Source organism: Hippopotamus amphibius, chromosome 12 (genome assembly GCF_030028045.1).
Source record: "Hippopotamus amphibius kiboko isolate mHipAmp2 chromosome 12, mHipAmp2.hap2, whole genome shotgun sequence".
Classification (NCBI taxonomy): domain Eukaryota; kingdom Metazoa; phylum Chordata; class Mammalia; order Artiodactyla; family Hippopotamidae; genus Hippopotamus; species Hippopotamus amphibius.
The window spans coordinates 99,068,390-99,082,282 of NC_080197.1; the positions used below are offsets into that span (position 1 = coordinate 99,068,390).

At 49.2% G+C, this 13,893-nt stretch overlaps 1 protein-coding gene across 8 annotated transcripts; it reads right to left on the reverse strand.

The window, feature by feature from the left end:
* Positions 1-890: 890 nt before the first annotated feature.
* NACA (nascent polypeptide associated complex subunit alpha) lies at positions 891-13,702 on the reverse strand. Of its 8 annotated transcripts, none has more exons than XM_057703311.1 (10): positions 13,607-13,691; positions 12,924-13,062; positions 12,660-12,731; positions 4,350-10,001; positions 3,064-3,149; positions 2,801-2,878; positions 2,077-2,223; positions 1,545-1,673; positions 1,214-1,336; positions 891-1,021 (listed from the first exon to the last, which is right to left on the reverse strand). In XM_057703311.1, the coding sequence occupies exons 3-10, from the start codon at positions 12,727-12,729 to the stop codon at positions 1,007-1,009; spliced, it is 6,300 nt and encodes a 2,099-aa protein (XP_057559294.1). In that variant the 5' UTR covers positions 12,730-12,731; positions 12,924-13,062; positions 13,607-13,691; the 3' UTR covers positions 891-1,006. The 8 variants fall into 8 exon arrangements, with proteins under 8 accessions (XP_057559294.1, XP_057559295.1, XP_057559297.1 ...); XM_057703312.1 differs by having other exon boundaries at positions 12,924-13,156; positions 13,607-13,686; XM_057703314.1 differs by lacking the exon at positions 13,607-13,691 and having other exon boundaries at positions 4,350-6,050; positions 6,120-10,001; positions 12,924-13,156.
* Between the last annotated feature and the right edge of the window lie 191 nt (positions 13,703-13,893).

Genomic DNA, 13,893 nt, shown 5'->3' on the forward strand with positions numbered 1-13,893 from the left:
TAATTCAACAACAAAAAGGTCTAAACTTTAGTTCCAAAAGCCTTCCATAATATTAGTCTAATTTATTCCTATTCTAACATTCCTTCTAAGCGTCTTACCAGTTACTCATTTCAGGATTCTCGCCTCTACATTTACTTGTAGTCCTCCTATTTCCAAATTTTAGCTCTTTGTTCTTTTCCAAACCATTTCCTAACAACCTGAACTCAGAAACTTTACTCTTCTTAGGACTTCTACAGAGCTATCTGTATTTATCTCAAACTGGCTAATTGTATGTACCAGTCTGCCTGGTAAAGGTACAGTTCTGGTTTCATTTATTATCCTAGCACAATTACGGCTACTCTAATCATAATTTACTTTGTAGATTAATTTATATCTGTACAGTGCATGTCTAAGAGCAGAGCTGGTATGCTGATAGTCAAAAACTCCTTCATGAGGTACCTTTTCATTTTCTACAAAGCACTGTCATTTCAACCACATCCATTATGCATTCTCTCCAACTCTGTAACAAGCTCTTACATGACAAGACGTAACCAATGTGAAACGCTTGCCACAGAGGCTAGACAAGGCCAAATATGTATTCAGAAAGACTGCAGGTCACAGAAGGGGATAATTATTAAATACAGATGACTCAGGATTTGCTAACAGTTAACATCTGGGAAAGAAAAAGAGAAACTTACAGTTAAACTGTAGTTTCTGAAAACAAGAAGTTCCTAACATATAGCCTAAACAGCATCTTCTTAAAAGAGGTGAAAAGGCTGAGATTTTGAGGGGAACCTCTGGCACTAAACCTTTTCAACTGAAGTTGTGGTCTTAAGAGATAAATATAAATGTGCTCTCATTTTGAGAGCTCTCATGTTTTTTTGCAGGGAAGAGTCCAAGCAACCACTGAGTTCATCCAACAAGAAGCCATAACTTTATTAATGATAGAAACAGTACAAATTTCAAACCCAGCTGCAATTAATTACTCTTTTGAAACACCAAAAAAAAGGGTCTTCTTTTCAGATGGTTACATTGTTAATTCCTGTAAGAGAAAAGAGATCATCAGAGGTGGTTACAGGCAAATTCAGAGAATTCAGGTCACTAAAACCGGAGGCAACTCAGAAAAAGGTCTGGAAAGGGGCTTTCTAATTGGCTGATATTAAGCACAGAAAATAAAGTCACCCACAACTGGTCAGGGCAGAGGAAGTCAAGGAATAAAGGCTTGGATACTTACCATAATAGCATTTACAATATCATTACTGTTGTTCTTCAGGGCTCGGACTGCCTTTGCTCTCGACACATTTGCTTGTGACATGACCAATTCTATGTCCTTAACTTCCACACCTGTTTCATCAACCTAAAAGAGAAAAAAAAAACACTTAATAAACTGAAGGCAAGAACAACTTCAGTAGTTCTATCAGGTATCTTCCGAATCTAGTTCTTAATATAATTCAAAAGCTACTTAACTCAATGGAGTTCAAGAGCCTAAAACAATATAGAATCCAGCCATCAATACAAACATAATATCTTGAGAGGATTAAAAGTACAAAGATTTCCTTATATACCTCTTCCTCTTCACTCTCCTCTTGTACAGTTGGAGTCTGTGTGTTTTCTTGAATGTTTGAGACAGCTTCACCTTGAACTTTGAATTTCTCAGCAGCTGCTAACTGTGCTTGCTGAGATAAATCCTCGATCTATAGGGCAGAAAATACAGAGATTCATGTGACTAGACCAATCTGCAGTAAATCAAAGAAATAATTTATATCTTTTCCAAACTCTCGCCCTAAACCCACTTCACGTTAACTTACTATATAGCTTTAAATCACTTGGCCTCACTCAGATTATATATCACTGTAGACAAAGACATAGTTTAGGTCTAAGGCAGTGGTTCTCCACTGGGGGTGGGTTAGGGGGGTGTGACTTTGTTCCCCAAGGGACATCTATCAAGTCTGGAGATTTTGCTGCTTATCACAACTGGAAGTGAAGTTGCTAAATGGACAGCCCGTCCACCACAAAGAATCATTTGACCTATAATATCAATAGCGCTGAGGTTGAGAAACCCTGGTCTAGAGCAACTCCCAAGAAAACTTTCCTTACCTTGGCTTCCCCAAAAACTATGTAGGTATCTGAAGCCGGGCTCTTATATACATCTGGTTTTGTGATGACAAAAAGGATATTCTTAGATTTCCGGATAGTGACTCTAGTAACCCCTGTAACCTGTCGAAGACCCAGTTTGGACATAGCCTATAGAATAAAAAAGAACATCAGGTTTTCAACTTCTTCAGAAGCAGCTTTAGGAAGTAAGGAACATAATAAAACTAAATTCTAAGCAAAGACTTTCTGTGGACTAAGAAAAGTTTATACAGGAATACAGAATTGATTTCCAGGCCTCCTCAGTATTCTGCCATAGTAACTTCTGTCACATTAACCATGCTTCTACCACTACCAAGAGTTCCACTACAGTTTCCCCTCTCAAAAGTTGCTTCACCAGAACCTTTAATCTTTGTTTATAACTTTAAAAATTATTTATTTATTTATTTATGGCCCCATTGGGTCTTAGTTGCTGTCTACAGGATCTTCGTCAAGGAACGCGGGATATTTCATTGTGACCCACTGGTTTGTTTTCTTCTCTAGTTGTGACGTGCAGGCTCCAAGGCTTGTGGGCTCTGTAATTGTGGTGCATGGGCTTAGCTGCCCTGTGGCATGTGGGATCTTAGTTCCCTGACCAGGAATTGAACCCATGTTCCCTATGCTGTAAAGCAGATTCTTTACCACTGGACTCCCAGGGAAGTCCCCCTTGATTGCGACTTAAAACTCTTACCTTCCGTGCTTTCTTTTCACTCCGGCTCTGTTTTGCTTTACTGACTGGTTCTTCATCAATTTCAGCTGCTGCTGCCAGCTAAGAAGATCAAACAGCTCTGAGTAAACTAGCATGTACGACCTGGACACCACAATCCCCATGTAGTATTCCCTTTATGAAGGTCCACACAGCTACAAATACATAAGTCTGTGTTTCTGAGAAACTGGTTCTCCAATGCCTCCCTGACCCAAGTGCCTACGCTAGTAAGTTAAGAGAACACTCACCTGGGCTTGTTGTGTAGTTGCCTGTGTAGAATCCTGCTCCTCGAGCTCTGGTACTGATTCATCACTATCGGATTCTGTTCCAGACCCTAAGATGACAAATAACCTTTACTATAAAATAGTAAAGGTTACAAGGAAGAGGTACCTCACCATGGCCTGCCTAGACTAGAAGTCACTGGCTTATGCTAGACCTCGCAAAATTAAACGTAAACGGACTGACTTGTATGAAGCCAGCTCGTCAACGATATAGGCCCCAACTCAGTCACAAACTAGTGTGTACACATCCATTAGAGACCCAACCCCAGAAATGATGGTAATTACTAGATAAAGCCAAGCAGTTTATATTCTATAACTGCTTCCTTTCCCTCAAGGTCTTCACTTCTTGGCACAGGCAAACACCAATGACTTATGCAGCACCAAATTCTACCCAATAACCCAACCATCTGAGAAAGGTTCTGGTAGACAAGGTGCCTCCACATATACTTAAGTGAAAAAACAGTAAGATCACACTGTGGAAGCAGACTAGGGGACGGAGGGGAATGCTTTCCCGTCATCCTTTAAACTGGGTTGGGGGAGGCCAGAAGCAGTTGTGTACACCCATTTAGCCTTATTTCAAACTGCTCACCCTAGCAGTTTGATCTAATCAACACAGCTTGAAGATTCTTAAAAGTGCCAATCTATAGTTCTAATAGTCACCCCCACTAGATACTGTCCTGTGACCTCTTCCATTTCTTCCAAACATAATTTACATATTTAAGTTTCCCTCAATTCAAAGGCCAAGCATCAATAGGCTAGAGGGAAAAGCCATACACCTGCACCATTCTCAGGGTAGGAAAAATAGGTCTTTTAAGAAAAGGGAGTCCCCGGGCACTGGTTATTACTAAGTCTAAGACGTGGAAAGAAATTCACGTAGTTCTAAATTTCCCAATATTTTAGCAAATCCCAGGCCCAGGGACAAGGTTAGTGATGTGGTAGAGATTAGAGCAAATTAAAGGTCTAGGAGGTCTTGGTTTTCAATGTCAGAACAGTTAGGTAAAAAAGATGACAGACCCAGAGTTAGTCTGGACCACATTACACAAGATGATATACAATGGACTATCTGAGGTGAAAACCAAGATTCTGTTTCACATTCCTAGAGCTTTTGCATTTAAACTTATTGTTCTATGTTCTACGTCCAAACACAAGCAGATATACTGGAGAACGCGGCGTATCCTACGGTTAGTATTGGTGGGTAGCCCCCGGAGGGATGTGGGCAACACACCATGCACACGGCACACCAAGGCAAATACCCTTATTATTCTTCAGAACAGGCTGCTTGGCAGAGGGGGCTGGGGCAGGGATCCCAGCAGGTTTGGGGGTGGGCATGTTGACGAGGACCGGCTGGAAAGGCACTCCCCCCGAGATTGGTTCCGGGGGAATCAGAGGCGGCAGCTCATCCTCATCAGCAGGGGCTGAGGGCTTACAGGGTGATTCCAGCACCAGCCCAGGTGAGGACGGCAGCAATTGCTGTTCAGGAAGCAGAGGGGGAACTGGGGAGGGAGCAAGAGGCAGAGAGACTGACGGAGGAGGTGCTGGAGAGACAGATGCCAATCCAGCTTTAGGAAGGATCTTCTGCGGGGCAGCGGCTGCTGAAAGGGTAGATGTCTCAGACTCAGGAGGAGGGGCCGAGGCACCCTTTGGGGAATGGAAAGAATCTTTGCCCTTTACGGGAGAAATAGGGAGGGCTTTTGGAGCCTTTGGAGAAGAACCCTTCTGAGTGGAGACTGTCGGCAGAGGAGCTGGAGCCACTGCAGGAAGGCGTCCTTTAGTACCATTCTGAGCTGAGGGATCTGGGCACACAGGTGAAACAGAACTCTTCTTGGCTGCTGCACCTTTCTGAGTGGGAGGTGTGATGACAGGTACACTTTCTGGAGCTGGATCATCAAGCACTGCTTTGAGAGCTGTGGGGCCTTTCTTTATCGGGGGCCCTTTAGATGCCTGAGGTGCAGTGGACCCCAAGGGACATGTGACTGAAATTGGGGAAGCAGGGGCTCCTTTCGGGGAGGGAAGAATCGCAGCTGGGGGAGTGGGAGCCCCTCTGGAGGATGAGGTTGCTGGGCCCCCTTTGGGGGCTGGAGACTTTTTCCGGGAGGGAGGAATTTCAGCGGAGGGAGTAGGGACCCCCTTGGGGACTGGGGTTCCTGGGGCTCTTTTAGGGGAAGGAGTCACAGCTGGGGAACTGGGGACTGGAGTTGCTGAGGCTCTTTTGGGGGAGGGAGAAGTCACAGCTGGAGTAGGATCTCCTCTGAGACATGGGACAGCTGGGGCTTTTTTGGGAGATGGAGTTGCTGGGCCCGCTCTGGGACAGGGAGGAGCCACAGCTGAAGGACTGAGGGCTCCTTTGAGTGAGGGTGTTGCTGGGGCCTCCTTGGGGGAAGCAGTCATGGCTGAGGAAGTGGGGGCCTCTTTAGGGTCTGGGGTTGCTGGAGACTCTTTGGGGCCCAGAGTTGCTGAGGCTTTTCTGGGGGAGGGAGGAATCACAGATAGGGGCGTAGGGTCTCCTTTGAGGGGTGGGGTAGCTGGGACTCTTTTGGGAGATGGAGTTGCTGGGCGCCCTTTGGGGGAGGGAGGGGCCGCAGCTGGGGGAGTGGGATCTCTTTTGGGAGGTGGGGTAGCTGAGGTTCTTTTGGGAGACAGAGTTGCTGAGCCCCCTTTGGGGGAGGGAGCAGCCACAGCTGTGGGAGTGGGGTCCCCTTTAGGAAGTGGGGTAGCTGGGGCTCTTCTGGGGGCTGGAGTCCCTTTGAGGGAGGGAGGAGTCAGAGCTGAGGGAACTGGAGCCTCTTTGGGAGATGGAGTTGCTGAGTCCTCTTTGGGGGAAGAAGCCACAGCTGCGGGAGTGGACTCCCCCTCTGGAGATGGGGTAGCTGGGGCTCTTTTGGGAGATGTGGTTGCTGGGTCCCGTTTGGGAGAGGGAGGAGCCACAGCCGATGGAGTGGTGGACTCTTTGGGAGGTGGGGTTGCTGGGCCCCCTTTGGGAGAGGGAGGAGCCACAGCCGATGGAGTGGTGGACCCTTTGGGAGGTGGGGTTGCTGGGCCCCCTTTGGGAGAGGGAGGAGCCACAGCCGATGGAGTGGGGGACCCTTTGGGAGGTGGGGTTGCTGGGCCCCCTTTGGGAGAGGGAGGAGCCACAGCCGATGGAGTGGGGGACCCTTTGGGAGGTGGGGTTGCTGGGCCCCCTTTGGGAGAGGGAGGAGCCACAGCCGATGGAGTGGGGGACCCTTTGGGAGGTGGGGTTGCTGGGCCCCCTTTGGGAGAGGGAGGAGCCACAGCCGATGGAGTGGGGGACCCTTTGGGAGGTGGGGTTGCTGGGCCCCCTTTGGGAGAGGGAGGAGCCACAGCCGATGGAGTGGGGGACCCTTTGGGAGGTGGGGTTGCTGGGCCCCCTTTGGGAGAGGGAGGAGCCACAGCCGATGGAGTGGGGGACCCTTTGGGAGGTGGGGTTGCTGGGCCCCCTTTGGGAGAGGGAGGAGCCACAGCCGATGGAGTGGGGGACCCTTTGGGAGGTGGGGTTGCTGGGCCCCCTTTGGGAGAGGGAGGAGCCACAGCCGATGGAGTGGGGGACCCTTTGGGAGGTGGGGTTGCTGGGCCCCCTTTGGGAGAGGGAGGAGCCACAGCCGATGGAGTGGGGGACCCTTTGGGAGGTGGGGTTGCTGGGCCCCCTTTGGGAGAGGGAGGAGCCACAGCCGATGGAGTGGGGGACCCTTTGGGAGGTGGGGTTGCTGGGCCCCCTTTGGGAGAGGGAGGAGCCACAGCCGATGGAGTGGGGGACCCTTTGGGAGGTGGGGTTGCTGGGCCCCCTTTGGGAGAGGGAGGAGCCACAGCCGATGGAGTGGGGGACCCTTTGGGAGGTGGGGTTGCTGGGCCCCCTTTGGGAGAGGGAGGAGCCACAGCCGATGGAGTGGGGGACCCTTTGGGAGGTGGGGTTGCTGGGCCCCCTTTGGGAGAGGGAGGAGCCACAGCCGATGGAGTGGGGGACCCTTTGGGAGGTGGGGTTGCTGGGCCCCCTTTGGGAGAGGGAGGAGCCACAGCCGATGGAGTGGGGGACCCTTTGGGAGGTGGGGTTGCTGGGCCCCCTTTGGGAGAGGGAGGAGCCACAGCCGATGGAGTGGGGGACTCTTTGGGAGGTGAGGTTACTGGGCCCCTTTTGGGAGAGGGAGGAGCCACAGCCAATGGGCTGGGGGGCTCTATGGGAGATGGGGTTTCTGGGTTCTCTTTGGGGGAAGTAAGGGCCCCTTTGGGAGGTGGAGTAGCCAGGGCTCCTTTGGGGGAGGAAGTAGTAACAGCTGGAGGAGTGGGGGTCTCTTTAAGTAATGGGGTTGCTGGCCCCTCTTTGGGGGAAGGAGCCACAACTGAGGGAGTGGGGGACTCTTTGGGGGATGGAGCTGCTGGGGCTCCTTTGTGGGAGGAAGGAGTCACAGCTGGGAGAGTCAGGGTCTCTTTAGGGGATGGGGTTCCTGGCCCCTCTTTGGGGGATGGGGCAGTAGGGGAATGCTTCTTGGCTAGTGATCCTTTAGGGACATGAAAAGAAAGACTGGCCTCTGGAAGAGAGGAAGCTTCAACTGGAGAAACAGTGAATGACAGATTGCCAGCAGAAGTATCAGTGATAGCAGGTACACTTTTAGAAACAGAAGGAGCAAGACTTAAGGCTGTAGTAGCTGAATCCTTCTTGGTTGGAGTTCTTTTAGTCTGAGGAGACACACTAGTCCCTAAAGGAGATGGGGAGTCAGCTGGGTTAGTTCCTTTGGAAGATGCAGTAAAAGAAGCACCAGACTCCTCAGCTGGGTAACCTTCAGGAGAGGAAGCCACAGGTGCCAATGCTGAGGTTTGAGAAATACCATGAACTTTCTTTGCACCTTGAAAAGGAAGAGGGGAGAAAGACTCAGACTGGGGAATTTCAGGGACCTGTGCCATAGCAGCTGGAGAAGCAGAAACATTCTGGGGAGATAAAGTCACAGCTGGAGCCACAGGGCAACTTTCAGAGGCTGGAGGGACCAAAGGTAAAGTAGTAAGAGTGGAAGTACCCTTCTTGGCAGGGTGGCTTTTAGAAACTGAAGAGACAGCTCCTTCTAGAAAAGGACTGGCTATAGTTGTAGGAATGGAGGGACCTTTGGCAGTTGTAGGAGCCATCCCATCAATGACAGCACTTTCCAAAGGAGATGCAGCTACAGTGGGGGTAGTGAGAGAACTTCTGAGAAGCAGACGAGCTGGGTCTGGGCTTGCGTAAGAATCTGTCTTGATTATAGAGGTTGGGGAGTTAACACCTAGAGAAGAGGGAGTAGTACTGGCTGGCTTAACTACAGGGAGAGGCTCTAGGAAGCTTTTCTTTGCTGAGGTGGCTTCAGGAGAAAGAGCTATCCCCAGAGAAGAGGTACTTTGGAGAGAGGGAGGATTTTTAGGGGCTGCCAGGACTAGTGAAACAGGGAGACTTTTGGGGTTCTCGGGAGCTGGCAGAGGTTGAGAGACTGGTATCCCCAGAGTGGTGGTTACTTGAGCATGAAGCTCTTCGGGAGCCACAGGTGCCACAACCAAGGCAGTTTGGGAAGCGGAGTCCTCACTGCTTATGGGACCTGATGAAATTGGAGGAGACACACCAGTAGCTATCTCAAAGGTAACAGGTGCTGCAGAAACTGTAGAGGGGTTAGTCATCACAAGTAGGGTGGTTCCAACAGAAGAAACAGGAGCTTCTTTCAAGCCTGGACTCCCTGGAGAAGAAGGAATCTGGGCCACCAAAGGTTGATAAGCAGCACTAGGAGAGTCTTTGAGAACGAGAGAGGCTGTAGGAGATGACGGAGAAGAGGCAGCTACCTTTGAGGAGGCTACGTCAGCGCCAGCAGGGAGGCCTCTGTCAGCAGACAGACCCAGAGGGGAAGCTGGAGCCCCCGCTGGAAAAGCAGCCGCAGCAGCAGGATCCACCTCATTTCCGGAAGGAAGGGGAGGACTTACAGATCTCTGAGAGGGATAAGAGGCACCCAGGGAAGACTGATCTACAGAAACAGCATCCTCTACGGGATCTGACAGAATATTAGAACCTGAAGGTTGCACAGGAGAACCAAGAGAACTCTGATGTAAAGGTGCAAGGTGAGAGCCCAGAGAAGTGAGGAAGACTGGGGGGGCCTTAGGAACCACAGGAACAGATTGAGTTGAAAGAGATAAAGCAGCAGGTGGACTAAGGGATCCCTTTAGGCTGAGGCTTACAGGGTTTTGTGGAGAAGTCAGAGCTGAGGAAACAGGGACGCCTTTGACCTGAGGGATAGGGACGGCTAAAGGAGTGGCAGGCGGCATCTGAGGACATGAGGCTAGTCCAGATTGAACAGAGGCCAAAGGAGTTACAAAGTGGGAAGGAACAGCACTGACTATACCTGGAGGGCTGGGGGTACCTTTTGGATTAGGGACTACGTGAGAGGGAGCTTCAACAGGAGACGGCTTTGGTTCTGAGGAAGCACCTGGAGCTGACAGGGACCCTGCCTCAATCACAGCAACTGAAGGAGGTGAACTAAGAGGGTTAGGTGGATAGCCAAAGCTCTTCTGAACCGAGTGGGGAGCCAAGGCCACCAGAGCCAAGGGAGCTGAAGAGGAATGAGCACCTTTTGGAGTTATCATGGGAGAGGCCAGAGCTAAGGCAGCTGGGGAGATGGGAGGCCCTATTAGGTTAGGTAGGAAAGCTGGGGTGTCAGTGGGGGGAGGGGCCGCTCCCGAAGGCAGCACTGTCCCAGTGGATGCCTGGAGAAAAGGAGCTTCAAAAGGGGCTGAGGCCACATTAGAGGGAGAAAGGAATGGGGAAGGCTGATTAGGGGTTGCCAGAGGGCACTGCTGGGAGGCCAGGGAGCAAGGAGGGGTAGCGGTAGGTTTAGGCTGCCCTAAAGCAGCAGTGACACTCAAGGCTGAAGACACAGGAAGAACAGCTGGAGGAGAAAAGCAAAAAGGGGGATAAAGGAGGAAAGGGAAGGAAAAAAACAAAGGTGAGTTATACAGCCCAACTTGGTACAACATGCCTCACAGGAAACACTGGAATTTTTAATCTTGAGAATGGAAGTCACCACACAGGATTAAACAAAGGTGACAAGCAACAGCAATCTTCCCCCAATACTTCAGTAAACACCAGTCTTCCTCAAACATACTTCAATGGTTAAGTAAGAATACATCCTTCTCCTCATCTCCCACATTTTCCAAGTTCTACTACAATTAATGAACTATTTAGGGTGAAGAACCGTCTAAGAGCAGCCTATTAGTCTCGAAATGGAGAGCACAGGCCCAGGAATAAGTTGAGAACAGCACGCTTTCCACCCTTTCCTAGTTGTGCCCTTCGCTTCCCTCCTCAAACAAATACTAAGTCTTTCTCACAGGCCACACCAGAACAGTTCTACCCCTTCCACCCAAGGAGCATGAACTAACTGAAACAAATACTGAAAAATGGAACAAGGAAGGTAGTGAGCGGCAATAATGATGGGGAATCGGAGCCGAAAGAGAAAAAACAGATCTTTGAATGTTCAGGCTTCTACTAAGTCTAATTCTAACTCTTATAATTTAATACTAAGTATTAAATACTAAGTCACGTAGCCTCCCTATACCTCATTTTACTCGCCCAACTCAAACAAAAACCCAACCACAAATGGGTGGACTCCACAGCCTCTAAGTCATGTTAGCTCTCCACACATCAATCTAAGTTGAATTAGACCATGAGCTTAGTCACAATGGTAGGAACTGTATTCTGAAACTGTAACCCAACTTGTTAAACCAGACTGTGGTTCTATTTTGAAAGGGAACTGGAGTGGAGAGAATACACTGGATCCCCACCCCATAATTTAGATGAGTAAGCCATTCTGCCAAAATAGGTACTATATGGCACTAGAGTAAAGCTAAGCAAAAGATTTTCTGAATGATGAAAAACCACCATGCTTACTAACCAGAAGGCAACACAGGATTAGACCAACAAACGCTCAACACCTAGAAGGGAGTATTATTTAAACAAAAACAAACAAAAAACCCTATAGCATCCAAATTCACAATTCACTCAACCAAGAGCATCACACTAGAGAAAAGATAGGTTGCTCAACCAGTTTTTTCCTGGAGGGTTGGTAGGTCAAAGTATTAAGATTACAGTGCAAATGCTCTCAAACATATTAATCAGAATTTGAATTTGTTTTCCTCTCACTGGACCTCAAGATGGGCTAAGGCCCAAATTACTTGCTTTAGATACCATAACCAATTCCCTGAGTCAGTTTCCTCATTTATTCTAATAATTATTTATACTTATTACTAAAAAAACAACAACAAAAAAACTGAGTGCTTATCACTGACACTGTGCAATCTCAAAACATTCAGGAATACGTTTAACAGCACTAAGGATTGTTTCAGAAGCAAACAGCATTAGCTTTGAAGCTTGATTCAGCTTATTCTAAATTCATCTGAATTTCAGTCTCCACATTTGTAAAATCAAGTTGAGATTCTCTGAAGTTTTGTTTAGCACTGAAACTATGGAATCTTCAGAGACCAGTCCTTTATTTTTACCTTCCTTAAGTCCCCTGTAGTTCAAGGATTTCATATAGCTTACTCCCCAGCTCGGAGGCCCCCTCCTTTTTCTTTTCTAGCAGCTGTATTAATCCCTTCAGCTGCTAAAATCAGACAGGTGGGGAGGGAGAATCTTAATGCTTTCAACTATAAACAACTCTATTTTAATTCCAGAAGGAAAGAGAAATTGCTCTTAAGTGACAGGCTGAGCTTAAAAAAATTAATGAATTTACCATTAAGTGGGGGAAAAAAGCTGAAGATGAGGTCACAGCCTGAAGGGAGTATTTAGTTCTGCACAACTGATCAGCAAGACTATCATAAAAAAGTTTTTTTCACTACTCTCTCTCAAGTTTTATAGGTGTATTTTAATCAGAATTCAAAACTTGCCTTTACACTATGTCCTACATTCATTAATTTCAAAGCCTAAGAGCAGACGAAGGAAGGCTCTATTTCAATCCTGGGTTCCAGACAGGCTGTTGAAGGCACTGTTCCAGCACACTAGAAACATCTCAGCACCAATCCACAAAACAAGTCAACCAATCTAGGAAGGCTCTGGGGCCCAGCAGGACACATTTACCACGAGCACACATCTCAGCCAGGCATGTGATGATGGCATAATGCCAAGCACTGCCATCTAAAACCCTGCCGCAACTTGCTGGCTGGAACTTCACACAAAGCTCAGGTCTCCTTGGCCTGACTGTGTCACCTAGTTCCAATAGGTAAGAATCACTTGAGTCCCTTCCATGCTCAGTTTTCCTATGGGGGCGGGGTCCCCACAGCAGAGTTACCTTTGAGGCAGCTGCCATAACTTACAAAGCAAGCCAGGGAGCTTTTAATGTTCCCAAATCTCAAATATACCGTTTTTATTCCACTCTTTAAGCAAGTCCCTTCATGACAGTTACTATTATGGACTCTACTCTCTGGTAAAGCTACAGCCCCATCTTCTTTAATGAGAGCCAACACTGAAAAACAGAAGTATATGTGTCACTTTACCCACCAAATGGTTTTAAGGTCAATCTTAAATGTAGGGCAAGGAGTCTAGGGGAACCTACCTGTCTCAGCCTGGGGCTGTGGCAACTCCTGCTCTGTAGCAGGGACGGTTTCTGTGGCTTCACCGGGCATTTCTGAAAGGAATAAAAAGGAGGCCTGAATTGACTCGGATCCGTTCTGCTGCCCAACCCAGAGTCAAGCTTATCACTGCGGAGGGCTGTCAAAAAACCGTAAGGGGGTGTGGGACAACGCCCCCTCCCCCAAGCTTCTGGAACAGGTGAAAAAGACTACGTCGTAACCCACACATTTTTGATCAAGAGCATCACCTTCTCTGATCGCTCCTCTTCACTCCGCAGAGAGCGGATTTCCCAGTGCCCACGGACTGGCTTTATTCCACACTCCAAATCCCAGAGCAGCAGTTACCACTGCGTTCTCAACCCGAGGGAGAGGATCCCGGTCCGGCTCCTGAGCACGGAATGGGAGACTTCAGACGCTGCCTCGAACCGCGGCCTCCCAACCCCTTCCTGGGCTAGGACCTCAGGGACTGCCGTCTGCCGACCTTCGGGACCCAGAAGGGGAAGAAGGGCGTCCTCAGTCCCAACACTTGCTTGTCACAAGAAGAAAGGTGCGTGTGTACCCCCGCGCGAGGGGGACTGGGGGTGGGGGGGCGTTCCAAGGCTGGGGCCCCTTAACCTCCTCTGGGTTCTCGCGAAACCGTTCCCAACAGCAGACGCACGCACCCCACTTCCATCGCCAACGCCATCCCAGCCCCCATCTCCCCAGCCCTGGACTCCCGGCCTACTGCCTTTCTGTCCCGCTTTTGCCAGGACACCGTCACCAGACCCCATTTTGTCGAGAGGCTCCAAGGCCACACTGCCCAGGGCTGAGCAGGAACCCGGTGGCCCCATAAAACCTCCACTTCTCCTTAGTTCCCAGTCCTCGGGGCGGCTCAGCCCACAAGAAAGGCGGATGGCTACGGATAAACACTAGTGGCTAAGACAACACTTACTGTGCGGGGAACGCGGAACCAAGATGGCGGCAGAAAGAGAGCGAACGAGAGCGTGACCCACGCCTGTTGCAGAAGGAAGCCTGGCGGAGGGGGCGCGGCCAGGATCCGATTCCGGGTCAGGAGCTGCCTGCAGTCACTTCCTTTAACCAGCAAGCCGTCCGGCTTTTTCCAGTCTCGGGTCTAAATAAGGGTATGAATTCAGAACAGGAGCGCTGGCCTGGCAGGAATTCTCTGCCCTGAGCCTTGTTGTAGTTATATAGCCGACCCCTTCTCCTACCCCAAGTCGT